The following is a 16,291-nucleotide window of genomic DNA, read 5'->3' on the forward strand; positions in this document are numbered from 1 at the left end:
AGTGTCGTCTGCAAACTTGGATATATTGCCCTTCGTCCCCAACTCCAAATCATTGAAGCAAATTGTGAACAATTGCGGGCCCAGAACTGATCCCTGACGGACACCACTAGCTACTGATTGCCAACGAGAGAAACACCCATTAACCCCCACTCTTTGGTTTCTCAGCCGGGATCTTGGGTTCATGTCGCATTACATTCACCCCCCACCATCTTGCCTGGACTTGCAAAAACCTACCAACTGTCCTGGCTTGAGACAATTCACACCTCTTTAACCTGGGATTATCCCTCTATCTGGATCTGTAATGGTTTAATTACCTGCAAATGCTCACATCCAAGCATTGTTTGGTATCTCTGACTTCGTCTATCGAAATGTTTCTGGAACATTCCCCTGAGGAACGTGCAATGCTCCGAAAGCTCATGTTTGAAACAAACCTGTTGGACTTTAACCTGGTGTTGTAAGACTTCTTACGATTTCTCTATGAGGAATAGATAAGGGGTTGGGGAAGTGGGTCCATGAATAAAAGAGGAGGCAAGTTGAAGGAGGATAACATTAATCAGGGGTTGGGTTATCACTGCTGCCGCACAGCGCCAGAAAACTGGGTTCAATTCCTGCCTCGGTAGATTGTCTGTGTGGCGCTTGTACGTTCTCTCCGTGTCTTTGTGGGTTTCCTCTGGTCCTCCTATTTCCTCCCACATTCCAAAGATGTGCACATTAGGTGGATTGGTCCTGCTAAATAGTCCCAGATGTGTCGGTTGGCGGGGGGGGGGGGGGGGGGGGGGGTGGTTCTAGAATTGGGCAGGGGAGTGGGCCTAGTTCGGATAATCTTTCAGCGGGTCAGTGCAGACACGCTGGGCCAAATAGCCTCCTTCTACACTGTCGGAATTCTGTGGTTTTAGAGTTTTATCTGGCTGAAGGTGCTGTATGGCCCAGGAATATTGGGCACAAGCAGGCTAGCCAATGAAGCCAATAGATACACTTTGCTACAGCAGAAGCAGAGAATCATGGGGAACATACTAATCCCACACCCCATCCTGAAGGACATTGTGATCTGCTGCACATCACAATATGCAGCATGTGCTTTCCATGTCACTTTGTCCTCTTTTCAATATTTGAAGATAATTGCTAAGGGGGTATGAAAGACAAATGGAGATTTTTATATACTAAAGACTTACATGTACGCTGGGAGGCTGAGACGCCGTCACTTTCCGTCTTGTCTGGATAGATGGCAGTAAGGGAAACATCATATAAGGTGTCAGGATCAAGGTTATCTAAAACCTGGCTTGTCTCTTTGCCATTTATAATCATCTGGAAGAAAAGGCATAAAGCGAAGGTCAAGATACGTTCAGTGCATGAAACCAATTTGTTTTCTGCAAACTGATTTCCTGAATTAAATGGGGATGTTTAAATTTAATATCACTCAGGGGGTCACAAGGACCTTAAAATCCTTTACCAACCCTTGGCTGCAGCCACCTTTCCCAGTGGCATTCCCTCGTGGTCATGTGGAGTATTTCTGGAGAAAATTCAATTGAAGGAATGAACTAATTTGGACTGTTTTGTTCATTACACAAATGCTCTTCTTTGAGTGGGCAACTGAGCCCAACATCTCAATACTAAAGAGCATATGGTCCGTGCGGAAAGCAGTTTTCTGATCACCTTCTAGTACAGTAATGCCATTCAGAAAGAACGTGCTGATGTTTCTGCAGGTTACGGTTCAAAGAGCTCATCCCACCCAATTGAGTTTTGGCCGATCTCCAAATTTTCCAGTCCTGCCCGTGTCTTTGCCTGACCCTGTTGGGAATGGAAAATACCTGCTGTTTTCAGTGTGATCATGCCACCACGGCCAACAGAGAATGCAACTCATTAGCAAGTGTGGAAAGAATTACAAGGATACAATGAAACATCGTTGCTGGAAAGGAGGAACATTTTCAGACATATACAGATCTGGCTGACAGCGGTTTTGCTTCACACTCGCATGTTGCAAGGCAAATTTAAAAATCAGCTGGAGTTACACAGAAGCAGAAAGTATGGATTTCATCACCTCTTTTTTGTCCCCTCCTGCAGATGGAACCCAGCTGATTCTGTACTGGTCAACATCCTCCGATCCATGATCCCAGTCCACCCGGAAACTTTTCTTCGTGATGACCGAGAAGCGTAGGTTTGATGGTGGTTGGACAACCGCTGTGTGAGAAGAATGAGACCTTAAATGTACACATGTAGCAGAAAGGTAACAGAATCTGACAGAGTAGAAACGATGTGGGAATGGAGGCCATCTGAGCAAAGATTTGAGATACTGATAATGATCGCCAACAATCTGCATTTATAATAGTGCCTTTAATGCAGTAAAATGTCCCGAAGCACTTCAGAACATGGAACATAGAAGAGTACAGGCCCTTCGACCCTCCATGTTGTGCCAACCTGTGAAACCACTATCAAGCCCATCTACACTATCCCATTATCATCCATATGTTTATCCAATGACCATTTAAATGCCCTTAATATTGGTGAGTCCACTCCTGTTGCAGGCAGGGCATTCTGCTCCTTTACTATTCTCTGAGTAAAGAAGCTACCTCTGACATCTGTCCTATATCTATCTCCCCTCAATTGAAAGCTATGTCCCCACGTGCTAATCATCACCATCCGAAGAAAAAGGCTCTCACTGTTCACCATATCTAATCCTCAGATTATCTGGTATGCCTCAATTAAGTCAGCTCTTAACCTTCTTCTCTCTAACGAAAACATGGACATAGAACTAGAACAGTACAGCACAGACAGCCTCATATCCCTCAGCCTTCCCTGATAAGATCTTCCCTCCATACCAGGCAACATCCTGGTAAATCTGCTCTGCACCCTTTTCAATGCTTCCACATCCTTCCTATACTGCGACGACCAGAACTGCACGCACTACTCCAAATGCAGACGCACCAGAGTTCTGTACAGCTGCAACATGACCTCATGGCTCCGAAACTCAATCTCTCTCCCAATAAAAGCGAGATAAGATAAGATAAATTGCTTATTGTCACGAGTAGGCTTCAATTAAGTTACTGTGAAAAGCCCCAAGTCGCCACATTGCGGCACTTGTTCGGGAAATCGAACCGTGCTGCTGGCCTGGTTGGTCTGCTTGAAAAGCCAGTGACTTAGCCCAGTGAGCTAAAGAGCCCCGCCTAACATACCAAATTCTTAATAGCCCTATCTACCGGAGTGGCAACTTTCAGGAATTAATGTACATGGACACCGAGATCTCTCTGCTCATCCACACTACCAAGAATCATACCATTAGCCCAGTAATCTCTCTTCTTGTTATTCCTTCCGAAATGAATCACCTCATGTTTTTCTGCATTAAACTCCATTTGCCACCTGTCAGCCCAGCTCTGCAGCTTATCTATATCCCTCTGTAACTTGCAACATCCTTCCGCACTGTCCATAACTTCACCGATTTTAGTGCCATCTGCAGATTTACTCATCCATTCTTCTACGCCCTCCTCCAGGCCACTAATAAAAATGACAAACAGCAGTGGCCCCAAAACAGATTTTGTGGTACACCACTAGTAGCTGAACTCCGGATTAACATTTCCTATCAACTTTGTCTTCTTCCAGCTAGCCAAATTCTGATCCACACTGCTAAATTACCCCGAATCCCATGTCTCCGTGTCTTCTGCAACAGCCTATCATGGGGAAGCTTATCAAACGCTCTACTGAAATCTATGTACACCAAACAACTGCTTTACCCTCGACCACCTGTTTGGTCACCTTCTCAAAGAACTCAATGAGGTTTGTGAGGCACGACCTATCCTTCACAAAACCGTGTTGACTATCTCTAATCAAATTATTCCTTTCCAGATGATTATATATCCTATCTGTTATGAACGTTGACAAGATATTGCCCAAAACAGAAGTAAGGCTCACCTGTCTATAGTTACCGGGGTTATCTCTATTCCCCTTCTTGAACAAGGGGACAAAATTTGATGTCCTCCAACCTACTGGCACTATTCCTGTAGGCAGAGTTAACATAAAGATCAAAGCCAAAGGATCAGCAATCTCTTCCCTTAATTCACAGAGAATCTCTCTTTAGGTCCTTCCCAGATAACTTGTAACTCTCGAGCGCCCTAACTGAAGCTTCACTTCTCATCTTTACATAAGCCTCCTTCTTTCTCTTGACATGTGATTCAACTACTTTAGTAAACCACGGTTACCTCACTTGACCACTTCCTCCCTCCCTGACAGGCACATAAGAACATAAGAACTAGAAGCAGGAGAAGGCCACATGGCCCCTCGATCCTGCTCCACCATTCAATGAGATCATGGCTGATCTTTTGTGGACTCAGCTCCACTTTCCGCCCCGAACACCATAAAGACAAAGACTACGCAACTTCTCGTAATCCAACCCCTTCTGCTCTGGGATTAACCGAGTGAATCTCCTTTGCATAACCTCCAGTCCGTTCCATCTCGGGGAAGGGAACCAAAACTGAACACAATACTCCAGGTGTGGCCTCACTGAACCCTTATAAAATTGCAGCATATCCTCCCTAGTCTTAAACTCCATCTCTCGAGTAATGAACGACAAAATTCCATTCTCTTTCTTAATCAGCTGTTGTAACTGTAAACCAACATTTTGCGACTCATGCACGAGAACACCCAGGTCTCTTGGCACAGCAGCATGGTTTAATATTTTCGGTGTCGGTGTCGGTGCGGCCACACCTGGAGTATTGTGTTCAGTTTTGGTCTCCTTACTTGAGAAAGGACGTACTGGCGCTGGAGGGTGTGCAGAGGAGATTCACTAGGTTAATCCCAGAGCTGAAGGGGTTGGATTATGAGGAGAGGTTGAGTAGACTGGGACTGTACTCGTTGGAATTTAGAAGGATGAGGGGGGATCTTATAGAAACATTTAAAATTATGAAGGGAATAGATAGGATAGATGCGGGCAGGTTGTTTCCACTGGTGGGTGACAGCAGAACTAGGGGACATAGCCTCAAAATAAGGGGAAGTAGATTTAGGACTGAGTTTAGGAGGAACTTCTTCACCCAAAGGGTTGTGAATCTATGGAATTCCTTGCCCAGTGAAGCAGTTGAGGCTCCTTCATTACATGTTTTAAGGTAAAGATAGATAGTTTTTTGAAGAATAAAGGGATTAAGGGTTATGGTGTTCAGGCCGGAAAGTGGAGCTGAGTCCACAAAAGATCAGCCATGATCTAATTGAATGGTGGAGCTGGCTCGAGGGGCCAGATGGCCTACTCCTGCTCTTAGTTCTTATGTTCTTATGTTCTTATATTTAATTAATAATCCTGTTTGCTCTCATTCCTACCAAAGTGGATAACCTCACATTTGTCAACATTGTATGCCATATGCCAGATCCTAGTCCATTCACTTAACCTATCCAAATCCCTCTGCAGAATTCTGGTATCCTCTGCACTTTTTGCTTTACCACTCATCTTAGTGTCGTCTGCAAACTTGGATATATTGCCCTTCGTCCCCAACTCCAAATCATTGAAGCAAATTGTGAACAATTGCGGGCCCAGAACTGATCCCTGACGGACACCACTAGCTACTGATTGCCAACGAGAGAAACACCCATTAACCCCCACTCTTTGGTTTCTCAGCCGGGATCTTGGGTTCATGTCGCATTACATTCACCCCCCACCATCTTGCCTGGACTTGCAAAAACCTACCAACTGTCCTGGCTTGAGACAATTCACACCTCTTTAACCTGGGATTATCCCTCTATCTGGATCTGTAATGGTTTAATTACCTGCAAATGCTCACATCCAAGCATTGTTTGGTATCTCTGACTTCGTCTATCGAAATGTTTCTGGAACATTCCCCTGAGGAACGTGCAATGCTCCGAAAGCTCATGTTTGAAACAAACCTGTTGGACTTTAACCTGGTGTTGTAAGACTTCTTACGATTTCTCTATGAGGAATAGATAAGGGGTTGGGGAAGTGGGTCCATGAATAAAAGAGGAGGCAAGTTGAAGGAGGATAACATTAATCAGGGGTTGGGTTATCACTGCTGCCGCACAGCGCCAGAAAACTGGGTTCAATTCCTGCCTCGGTAGATTGTCTGTGTGGCGCTTGTACGTTCTCTCCGTGTCTTTGTGGGTTTCCTCTGGTCCTCCTATTTCCTCCCACATTCCAAAGATGTGCACATTAGGTGGATTGGTCCTGCTAAATAGTCCCAGATGTGTCGGTTGGGGGGGGGTGGGGGGGGTGGTTCTAGAATTGGGCAGGGGAGTGGGCCTAGTTCGGATAATCTTTCAGCGGGTCAGTGCAGACACGCTGGGCCAAATAGCCTCCTTCTACACTGTCGGAATTCTGTGGTTTTAGAGTTTTATCTGGCTGAAGGTGCTGTATGGCCCAGGAATATTGGGCACAAGCAGGCTAGCCAATGAAGCCAATAGATACACTTTGCAACAGCAGAAGCAGAGAATCCAGGGGAACATACTAATCCCACACCCCATCCTGAAGGACATTGTGATCTGCTGCACATCACAATATGCAGCATGTGCTTTCCATGTCACTTTGTCCTCTTTTCAATATTTGAAGATAATTGCTAAGGGGGTATGAAAGACAAATGGAGATTTTTATATACTAAAGACTTACATGTACGCTGGGAGGCTGAGACGCCGTCACTTTCCGTCTTGTCTGGGTAGATGGCAGTAAGGGAAACATCATATAAGGTGTCAGGATCCAGGTTATCTAAAACCTGGCTTGTCTCTTTGCCATTTATAATCATCTGGAAGAAAAGGCATAAAGCGAAGGTCAAGATACGTTCAGTGCATGAAACCAATTTGTTTTCTGCAAACTGATTTCCTGAATTAAATGGGGATGTTTAAATTTAATATCACTCAGGGGGTCACAAGGACCTTAAAATCCTTTACCAATCCTTGGCTGCAGCCACCTTTCCCAGTGGCATTCCCTCATGGTCATGTGGAGTATTTCTGGAGAAAATTCAATTGAAGGAATGAACTAATTTGGACTGTTTTGTTCATTACACAAATGCTCTTCTTTGAGTGGGCAACTGAGCCCAACATCTCAATACTAAAGAGCATATGGTCCGTGCGGAAAGCAGTTTTCTGATCACCTTCTAGTACAGTAATGCCATTCAAAAAGAACGTGCTGATGTTTCTGCAGGTTACGGTTCAAAGAGCTCATCCCACCCAATTGAGTTTTGGCCGATCTCCAAATTTTCCAGTCCTGCCCGTGTCTTTGCCTGACCCTGTTGGGAATGGAAAATACCTGCTGTTTTCAGTGTGATCATGCCACCACGGCCAACAGAGAATGCAACTCATTAGCAAGTGTGGAAAGGATTACAAGGATACAATGAAACATCGTTGCTGGAAAGGAGGAACATTTTCAGACATATACAGATCTGGCTGACAGCGGTTTTGCTTCACACTCGCATGTTGCAAGGCAAATTTAAAAATCAGCTGGAGTTACACAGAAGCAGAAAGTATGGATTTCATCACCTCTTTTTTGTCCCCTCCCCCAGACGGAACCCAGCTGATTCTGTACTGGTCCGCCTCCTCCGATCCATGATCCCAGTCCATCCGGAAACTTTTCTTCGTGATGTCCGAGAAGCGTAGGTTTGATGGTGGTTGGACATCCGCTGTGTGAGTAGAATGAGACCTTAAATTTACACATGTAGCAGAAAGGTAACAGAATCTGACAGAGTAGAAACGATGTGGGAATGGAGGCCATCTGAGCAAAGATTTGAGATACTGATAATGATCGCCAACAATCTGCATTTATAATAGTGCCTTTAATGCAGTAAAATGTCCCGAAGCACTTCAGAACATGGAACATAGAAAAGTACAGGCCCTTCGACCCTCCATGTTGTGCCAACCTGTGAAACCACTATCAAGCCCATCTACACTATCCCATTATCATCCATATGTTTATCCAATGACCATTTAAATGCCCTTAATATTGGTGAGTCCACTCCTGTTGCAATCAGGGCATTCTGCTCCTTTACTATTCTTTGAGTAAAGAAGCTACCTCTGACATCTGTCCTATATCTATCTCCCCTCAATTGAAAGCTATGTCCCCACGTGCTAATCATCACCATCCGAAGAAAAAGGCTCTCACTGTTCACCATATCTAATCCTCAGATTATCTGGTATGCCTCAATTAAGTCAGCTCTTAACCTTCTTCTCTCTAACGAAAACATGGACATAGAACTAGAACAGTACAGCACAGACAGCCTCATATCCCTCAGCCTTCCCTGATAAGATCTTCCCTCCATACCAGGCAACATCCTGGTAAATCTGCTCTGCACCCTTTTCAATGCTTCCACATCCTTCCTATACTGCGACGACCAGAACTGCACGCACTACTCCAAATGCAGACGCACCAGAGTTCTGTACAGCTGCAACATGACCTCATGGCTCCGAAACTCAATCTCTCTCCCAATAAAAGCGAGATAAGATAAGATAAATTGCTTATTGTCACGAGTAGGCTTCAATGAAGTTACTGTGAAAAGCCCCAAGTCGCCACATTGCGGCACTTGTTCGGGAAATCGAACCGTGCTGCTGGCCTGGTTGGTCTGCTTGAAAAGCCAGTGAGTTAGCCCAGTGAGCTAAAGAGCCCCGCCTAACATACCAAATTCTTAATAGCCCTATCTACCGGAGTGGCAACTTTCAGGAATTAATGTACATGGACACCGAGATCTCTCTGCTCATCCACACTACCAAGAATCATACCATTAGCCCAGTAATCTCTCTTCTTGTTATTCCTTCCGAAATGAATCACCTCATGTTTTTCTGCATTAAACTCCATTTGCCACCTGTCAGCCCAGCTCTGCAGCTTATCTATATCCCTCTGTAACTTGCAACATCCTTCCGCACTGTCCATAACTTCACCGATTTTAGTGCCATCTGCAGATTTACTCATCCATTCTTCTACGCCCTCCTCCAGGCCACTAATAAAATGACAAACAGCAGTGGCCCCAAAACAGATTTTGTGGTACACCACTAGTAGCTGAACTCCGGATTAACATTTCCTATCAACTTTGTCTTCTTCCAGCTAGCCAAATTCTGATCCACACTGCTAAATTACCCCGAATCCCATGTCTCCGTGTCTTCTGCAACAGCCTATCATGGGGAAGCTTATCAAACGCTCTACTGAAATCTATGTACACCAAACAACTGCTTTACCCTCGACCACCTGTTTGGTCACCTTCTCAAAGAACTCAATGAGGTTTGTGAGGCACGACCTATCCTTCACAAAACCGTGTTGACTATCTCTAATCAAATTATTCCTTTCCAGATGATTATATATCCTATCTGTTATGAACGTTGACAAGATATTGCCCAAAACAGAAGTAAGGCTCACCTGTCTATAGTAACCGGGGTTATCTCTATTCCCCTTCTTGAACAAGGGGACAACATTTGATGTCCTCCAACCTACTGGCACTATTCCTGTAGGCAGAGTTAACATAAAGATCAAAGCCAAAGGATCAGCAATCTCTTCCCTTAATTCACAGAGAATCTCTCTTTAGGTCCTTCCCAGATAACTTGTAACTCTCGAGCGCCCTAACTGAAGCTTCACTTCTCATCTTTACATAAGCCTCCTTCTTTCTCTTGACAAGTGATTCAACTACTTTAGTAAACCACGGTTACCTCACTTGACCACTTCCTCCCTCCCTGACAGGCACATAAGAACATAAGAACTAGAAGCAGGAGAAGGCCACATGGCCCCTCGATCCTGTTCCACCATTCAATGAGATCATGGCTGATCTTTTGTGGACTCAGCTCCACTTTCCGCCCCGAACACCATAAAGACAAAGACTACGCAACTTCTCGTAATCCAACCCCTTCTGCTCTGGGATTAACCGAGTGAATCTCCTTTGCATAACCTCCAGTCCGTTCCATCTCGGGGAAGGGAACCAAAACTGAACACAATACTCCAGGTGTGGCCTCACTGAAACCTTATAAAATTGCAGCATATCCTCACTAGTCTTAAACTCCATCTCTCGAGCAATGAACGACAAAATTCCATTCTCTTTCTTAATCAGCTGTTGTAACTGTAAACCAACATTTTGCGACTCATGCACGAGCACACCCAGGTCTCTTGGCACAGCAGCATGGTTTAATATTTTCGGTGTCGGTGTCGGTGCGGCCACACCTGGAGTATTGTGTTCAGTTTTGGTCTCCTTACTTGAGAAAGGACGTACTGGCGCTGGAGGGTGTGCAGAGGAGATTCACTAGGTTAATCCCAGAGCTGAAGGGGTTGGATTATGAGGAGAGGTTGAGTAGACTGGGACTGTACTCGTTGGAATTTAGAAGGATGAGGGGGGATCTTATAGAAACATTTAAAATTATGAAGGGAATAGATAGGATAGATGCGGGCAGGTTGTTTCCACTGGTGGGTGACAGCAGAACTAGGGGACATAGCCTCAAAATAAGGGGAAGTAGATTTAGGACTGAGTTTAGGAGGAACTTCTTCACCCAAAGGGTTGTGAATCTATGGAATTCCTTGCCCAGTGAAGCAGTTGAGGCTCCTTCATTACATGTTTTTAAGGTAAAGATAGATAGTTTTTTGAAGAATAAAGGGATTAAGGGTTATGGTGTTCAGGCCGGAAAGTGGAGCTGAGTCCACAAAAGATCAGCCATGATCTAATTGAATGGTGGAGCTGGCTCGAGGGGCCAGATGGCCTACTCCTGCTCCTAGTTCTTATGTTCTTATGTTCTTATATTTAATTAATAATCCTGTTTGCTCTCATTCCTACCAAAGTGGATAACCTCACATTTGTCAACATTGTATGCCATATGCCAGATCCTAGTCCATTCACTTAACCTATCCAAATCCCTCTGCAGAATTCTGGTATCCTCTGCACTTTTTGCTTTACCACTCATCTTAGTGTCATCTGCAAACTTGGATATATTGCCCTTCGTCCCCAACTCCAAATCATTGAAGCAAATTGTGAACAATTGCGGGCCCAGAACTGATCCCTGACGGACACCACTAGCTACTGATTGCCAACGAGAGAAACACCCATTAACCCCCACTCTTTGGTTTCTCAGCCGGGATCTTGGGTTCATGTCGCATTACATTCACCCCCCACCATCTTGCCTGGACTTGCAAAAACCTACCAACTGTCCTGGCTTGAGACAATTCACACCTCTTTAACCTGGGATTATCCCTCTATCTGGATCTGTAATGGTTTAATTACCTGCAAATGCTCACATCCAAGCATTGTTTGGTATCTCTGACTTCGTCTATCGAAATGTTTCTGGAACATTCCCCTGAGGAACGTGCAATGCTCCGAAAGCTCATGTTTGAAACAAACCTGTTGGACTTTAACCTGGTGTTGTAAGACTTCTTACGATTTCTCTATGAGGAATAGATAAGGGGTTGGGGAAGTGGGTCCATGAATAAAAGAGGAGGCAAGTTGAAGGAGGATAACATTAATCAGGGGTTGGGTTATCACTGCTGCCGCATAGCGCCAGAAAACTGGGTTCAATTCCTGCCTCGGTAGATTGTCTGTGTGGCGCTTGTACGTTCTCTCCGTGTCTTTGTGGGTTTCCTCTGGTCCTCCTATTTCCTCCCACATTCCAAAGATGTGCACATTAGGTGGATTGGTCCTGCTAAATAGTCCCAGATGTGTCGGTTGGGGGGGGGGGGGGGGGGGGGGGTGGTTCTAGAATTGGACAGGGGAGTGGGCCTAGTTCGGATAATCTTTCAGCGGGTCAGTGCAGACACGCTGGGCCAAATAGCCTCCTTCTACACTGTCGGAATTCTGTGGTTTTAGAGTTTTATCTGGCTGAAGGTGCTGTATGGCCCAGGAATATTGGGCACAAGCAGGCTAGCCAATGAAGCCAATAGATACACTTTGCTACAGCAGAAGCAGAGAATCCAGGGGAACATACTAATCCCACACCCCATCCTGAAGGACATTGTGATCTGCTGCACATCACAATATGCAGCATGTGCTTTCCATGTCACTTTGTCCTCTTTTCAATATTTGAAGACAATTGAAACGACTAATGGAGATTTTTATCGACTGAATACTTACATGTACGTTGGGAGCCGAAGATGTCATCACTTTCCTTCTTGTCTGGGTAGATGGCAGTAAGGGTAACATCATATTTGGTGTCAGGATCCAGGTTATCTAAAACCTGGCTTGTCTCATTGCCATTTATAATCATCTGGAAGAATAGGCATAAAGCAAAGGACAAGATACGTTCAGTGCATAAAACCAATTTGTTTTCTGCAAACTGATTCCTTAATTAAATGGGGATGTTTGAATTTAATATCACTCAGGGGTCCACAATGACATTAAAATCCTTTACTAACCCTTGGATGCAGCCACCTTTCCCAGTGGCATTCCCTCGTGGTCATGTGGAGTATTTCTGCAGAAAATTAAATTGAAGGAATAAACTAATTTGGACGTTTTTGTTCATTCTGCAAATGTTCTTCTTTGAGTGGGCAACTGAGCCCAACATCTCAATACTAAAGAGCATATGGTCCGTGCAGAAAGCAGTTTTCTGATCACCTTCTAGTACAGTAATGCCATTCAGAAAGAATGTGCTGATGTTTCTGCAGGTTACGGTTCAAAGAGCTCATTCCACCCAATTGAGTTTTTGCCAATCTCCAAATTTTCAAGTCCTGCCTGTGACTTTCCCTGTCCCTGTTGGGAATGGAAAATACCTGCTGTTTTCAGTGAGATCATGCTCTCACGACCAACAGAGAATGCAACTCATTAGGAAGTGTGGAAAGGATTACAAGGATACAATGAAACATCGTTCCTGGAAAGGAGGAACATTTTCATACCTATACAGATCTGTCTGACAGCGGTTTTGCTTCACACTCGCATGTTGCAAGGCAAATTTAAAAATCAGCTGGAGCTACACAGAAGCAGAAAGTATGGATTTCATCACCTCTTTTTTGTCCCCTCCTGCAGATGGAACCCAGCTGATTCTGTACTGGTCCACCTCCTCCGATCCATGATCCCAGTCCATCCGGAAACTTTTCTTCGTGATGTCCGAGAAGCGTAGGTTTGATGGTGGTTGGAAAACCGCTGTGTGAGGAGAATGAGACCTTAAATGTACACATGTAGCAGAAAGGTATCAGAATCTGACAGAGTAGAAATGAGTCGAGGCCATCTGAGCAATGATTTGAGATACTGGTAATGATCGCCAAGAACTTGCATTTATAATAGTGCCTTTAATGCAGTAAAATGTCCTGAGGCACTTCAGAACATAGAACATAGAACAGGACAGGTACTTCGGCCCTCCATGTTGTGCCAACCTGTGAAACCATTGTCAAGCCCATCTACACTATCCCATTATCATCCATATGTTTATCCAATGACCATTTAAATGCCCTTAATATTGGCGAGTCCACTCCTGTTGCATGCAGGGCATTCCGCTCCATTACTATTCTCTGAATAAAGAACATACCTCTGCCATCAGTCCTATATCTATCTCCCCTGAATTTAAAGCTATGTCCCCATGTGCTGATCATTATCATCCGAGGAAAAAGTCTCTCACTGTTCACCATATCTAATCCTCTGGTTATCTTGTATGCCTCCATTAAGTCAGCTCTAAACCTTCTTTTCTCTGACGAAAACAGCCTCAAGACCCTCAGCCTTCCCTCATAAGATCTTCCCTCCAGACCAGGCAACATCCTGGTAAATCTCCTCTGCACCCTTTCCAATGCTTCCATATCCTTCCTATTATGCGGCGACCAGAACTGCAAGCACTGCTCCAAATGCGGCCGCACCAGAGTTTTGTACAGCTGCAACATGACCTCATGGCTCCGAAACTCAATCTCTCTAGCAATAAAAGATAACACACCAAAGTATCAATAGCACTATCTACCGGAGTAGCAACTTTCAGGGATCTATGTGCATGGACACCGAGATTTCTCCGCTCATCCACACTACCAAGAATCTTACCATTAGCCCAGTACTCTGTCTTCCTGTTATTCCTTCCAAAATGAATCACCTGACACTTTTCTGCATTAAAGTCCATTTGCCACCTGTCAGTCCAGCTCTGCAGCTTATACTGCTCCTCTGTAACTTGCAACATCGTTCCGCACTGTCCACAACTCCACCGAGTTTAGTGTCATCTGCAGATTTACTCACCCATACTGCTACGCCCTCCTCCAGGCCATTTATAAAAATGAGAAACAGCAGTGGCCCCAAAACAATTCTTTGTGGTACACCACTAGTAACTGAACTCCGACTGAACATTTCCCATCAAATTTGTCTTCTTCCAGCTAGCCAATTTCTGATCCACACTGCTAAATTACCCTGAATCCCATGTCTCCGTGTCTTCTGCAATGGCCCACCATGCGGAAGCTCATCAAACGCTTTACTGAAATCCATGTACACCAATCAACTGCTTTACCCTCGACCACCTGTTTGGTCACCTTTTCAAAGAACTCAATAAGGTTTATGAGGCACGACCTACCCTTCACAAAACCGTGTTGACTATCTCTAATCAAATTATTCCTTTCCAGATGATTATAAATTCTATCTCTTCTGAGACTTTCCAAGATATTGCCCACAACAGAGTAAGGCTCACTGGTCTATAGTTACTGGGGTTGTCTCTATTCCCCTTCTTGAACGAGGGGGACAACATTTGATGTCCTCCAACCTACTGGCACTATTTCTGTAGGGAAAGATAACATAAAGAGCCAAAGGCTCAGCAATCTCTTCCCTTAATTCACAGAGAATCCTAGGATAAATCCCATCAAGCTCAGGGGAATTAGATATTTTCACACTTTTCAGAATTGTTCACACCTCCTCCTTATGAACCTCAAGTCCTTTAAGTCGAGTAGCCTGTACCTCATTATTCTCCTCAACAACATCGTCTTTTTCCTGTGCGAATACTGATGAAAAATATTCATTCAGCACCTCTCCTATCTCCTTGGACTCCACGCACACCTTTCCTTGACAGGCCCACATCTTACCCTAGTCGTTCTTTTATTCCTCACATACCCATAGAAAGCTTTAGGGTTATCCTTGATCCTACGTGCCAAAGATTTCTCATGTCCCCTCCTGGCTCTTCTTACCTGTCTCTTTAGATCCTTCCTGGCTAACCTGTAACTCTTGAGCGCCCTAACTGAACCTTCACGTCTCATCTTTACATAAGCCTCCTTCTTCCTCTTGACAAGTGATTCAACTACTTTAGTAAACCACGGTTCCCTCGCTTGACCACTTCCTCCCTCCCTGACAGGCACATAAGAACATAAGAACTAGAAGCAGGAGAAGGCCACATGGCCCCTCGATCCTGCTCCACCATTCAATGAGATCATGGCTGATTTTTGTGGACCACTTTCCGGCCCGAACACCATAACCCTGAATCCCTTTATTCTTCAAAAAGCTATTGATCTTTCTCTAAAAAAACATTTCATGAAGGAGCCTCAACTGCTTCACTGGGCAAGGAATTCTATACCCTTTGGGTGAAGACGTTCCTCCTAAACACACGCCTCAATCTATTTCCCCTTATTTTGAGGCTGTGCCCCCGAGTTCTGCTTTCACCTGCCAGTGCAAATAACCTGCCCACATCTATCCTATCTATTCCATTAACAATTTCACATGTTTCTAGAAGATCCCTCCCTCATTCTTCTAAATTCCAACGAGTCCAGACCCAGTTATGCAACTTCTCCTCGTAATCCAACCCCTTCAGCTCTGGGATTAACCTAGTGAATCTCCTTTGCACAACCTCCAGTCCGTCCTTTCTCAGGTAAGGGCACCTAAACTGAACACAATACTCCAGGTTTGGCCTCACTGACATCTTATACAATTGCAGCATAACCTCCCTAGTCTTGAACTCCATCTCTTGAGCAATGAATGACAAAATTCCATTCTCTTTCTTATTCATCTGTTGTAACTGTAAACCAATATTTTCGACTCATGCACGAGCACACCCAGCTCTCTCTGCACAGCAGCATGTTTTAATATTTTGTCATTTAATTAATTATCCTGTTTGCTGTTATTCCTACCAAAATGGATAACCACACATTTGTCAACATTGTTTTCCATCTGCCAGACCCTAGTCCATTCATTTAACCTATCCAACGGCAGCCCGGTAGCATTGTGGATAGCACAATCGCTTCAGGTTCAATTCCGGCTTGGGTCACTGTCTGTGTGGAGTCTGCACATCCTCCCCGTGTGTGCGTGGGTTTCCTCCAGGTACTCCGGTTTCCTCCCACAGTCCAATGATGTGCAAGTTAGGTGGATTGGACATGATAAATTGCCCTTTGTGTCCAAAATTGCCCTTAGTGTTGGGTGGGGTTACTGAGTTATGGGGATAGGATGGAGGTGTTAACCTTGGGTAGGGTGCTCTTTCC

At 44.7% G+C, this 16,291-nt stretch overlaps 1 protein-coding gene across 1 annotated transcript in view; it reads right to left on the bottom strand.

The window, feature by feature from the left end:
* The window catches only part of LOC119963790, a 1,053,439-nt gene that overhangs the window by 158,729 nt on the left and 878,419 nt on the right, over positions 1-16,291 (bottom strand). Inside the window, exons 125-128 of the mRNA XM_038793076.1 lie at positions 12,871-13,010; positions 12,006-12,138; positions 7,459-7,598; positions 1,173-1,305 (exon numbers count right to left, since the gene is read on the bottom strand). Of these exons, the coding sequence (XP_038649004.1) occupies positions 1,173-1,305; positions 7,459-7,598; positions 12,006-12,138; positions 12,871-13,010 (546 nt within the window). The remainder of the gene's footprint in view (positions 1-1,172; positions 1,306-7,458; positions 7,599-12,005; positions 12,139-12,870; positions 13,011-16,291) is intronic.

The sequence above is a fragment of the Scyliorhinus canicula genome, chromosome 3, assembly GCF_902713615.1.
Source record: "Scyliorhinus canicula chromosome 3, sScyCan1.1, whole genome shotgun sequence".
NCBI lineage: Eukaryota > Metazoa > Chordata > Chondrichthyes > Carcharhiniformes > Scyliorhinidae > Scyliorhinus > Scyliorhinus canicula.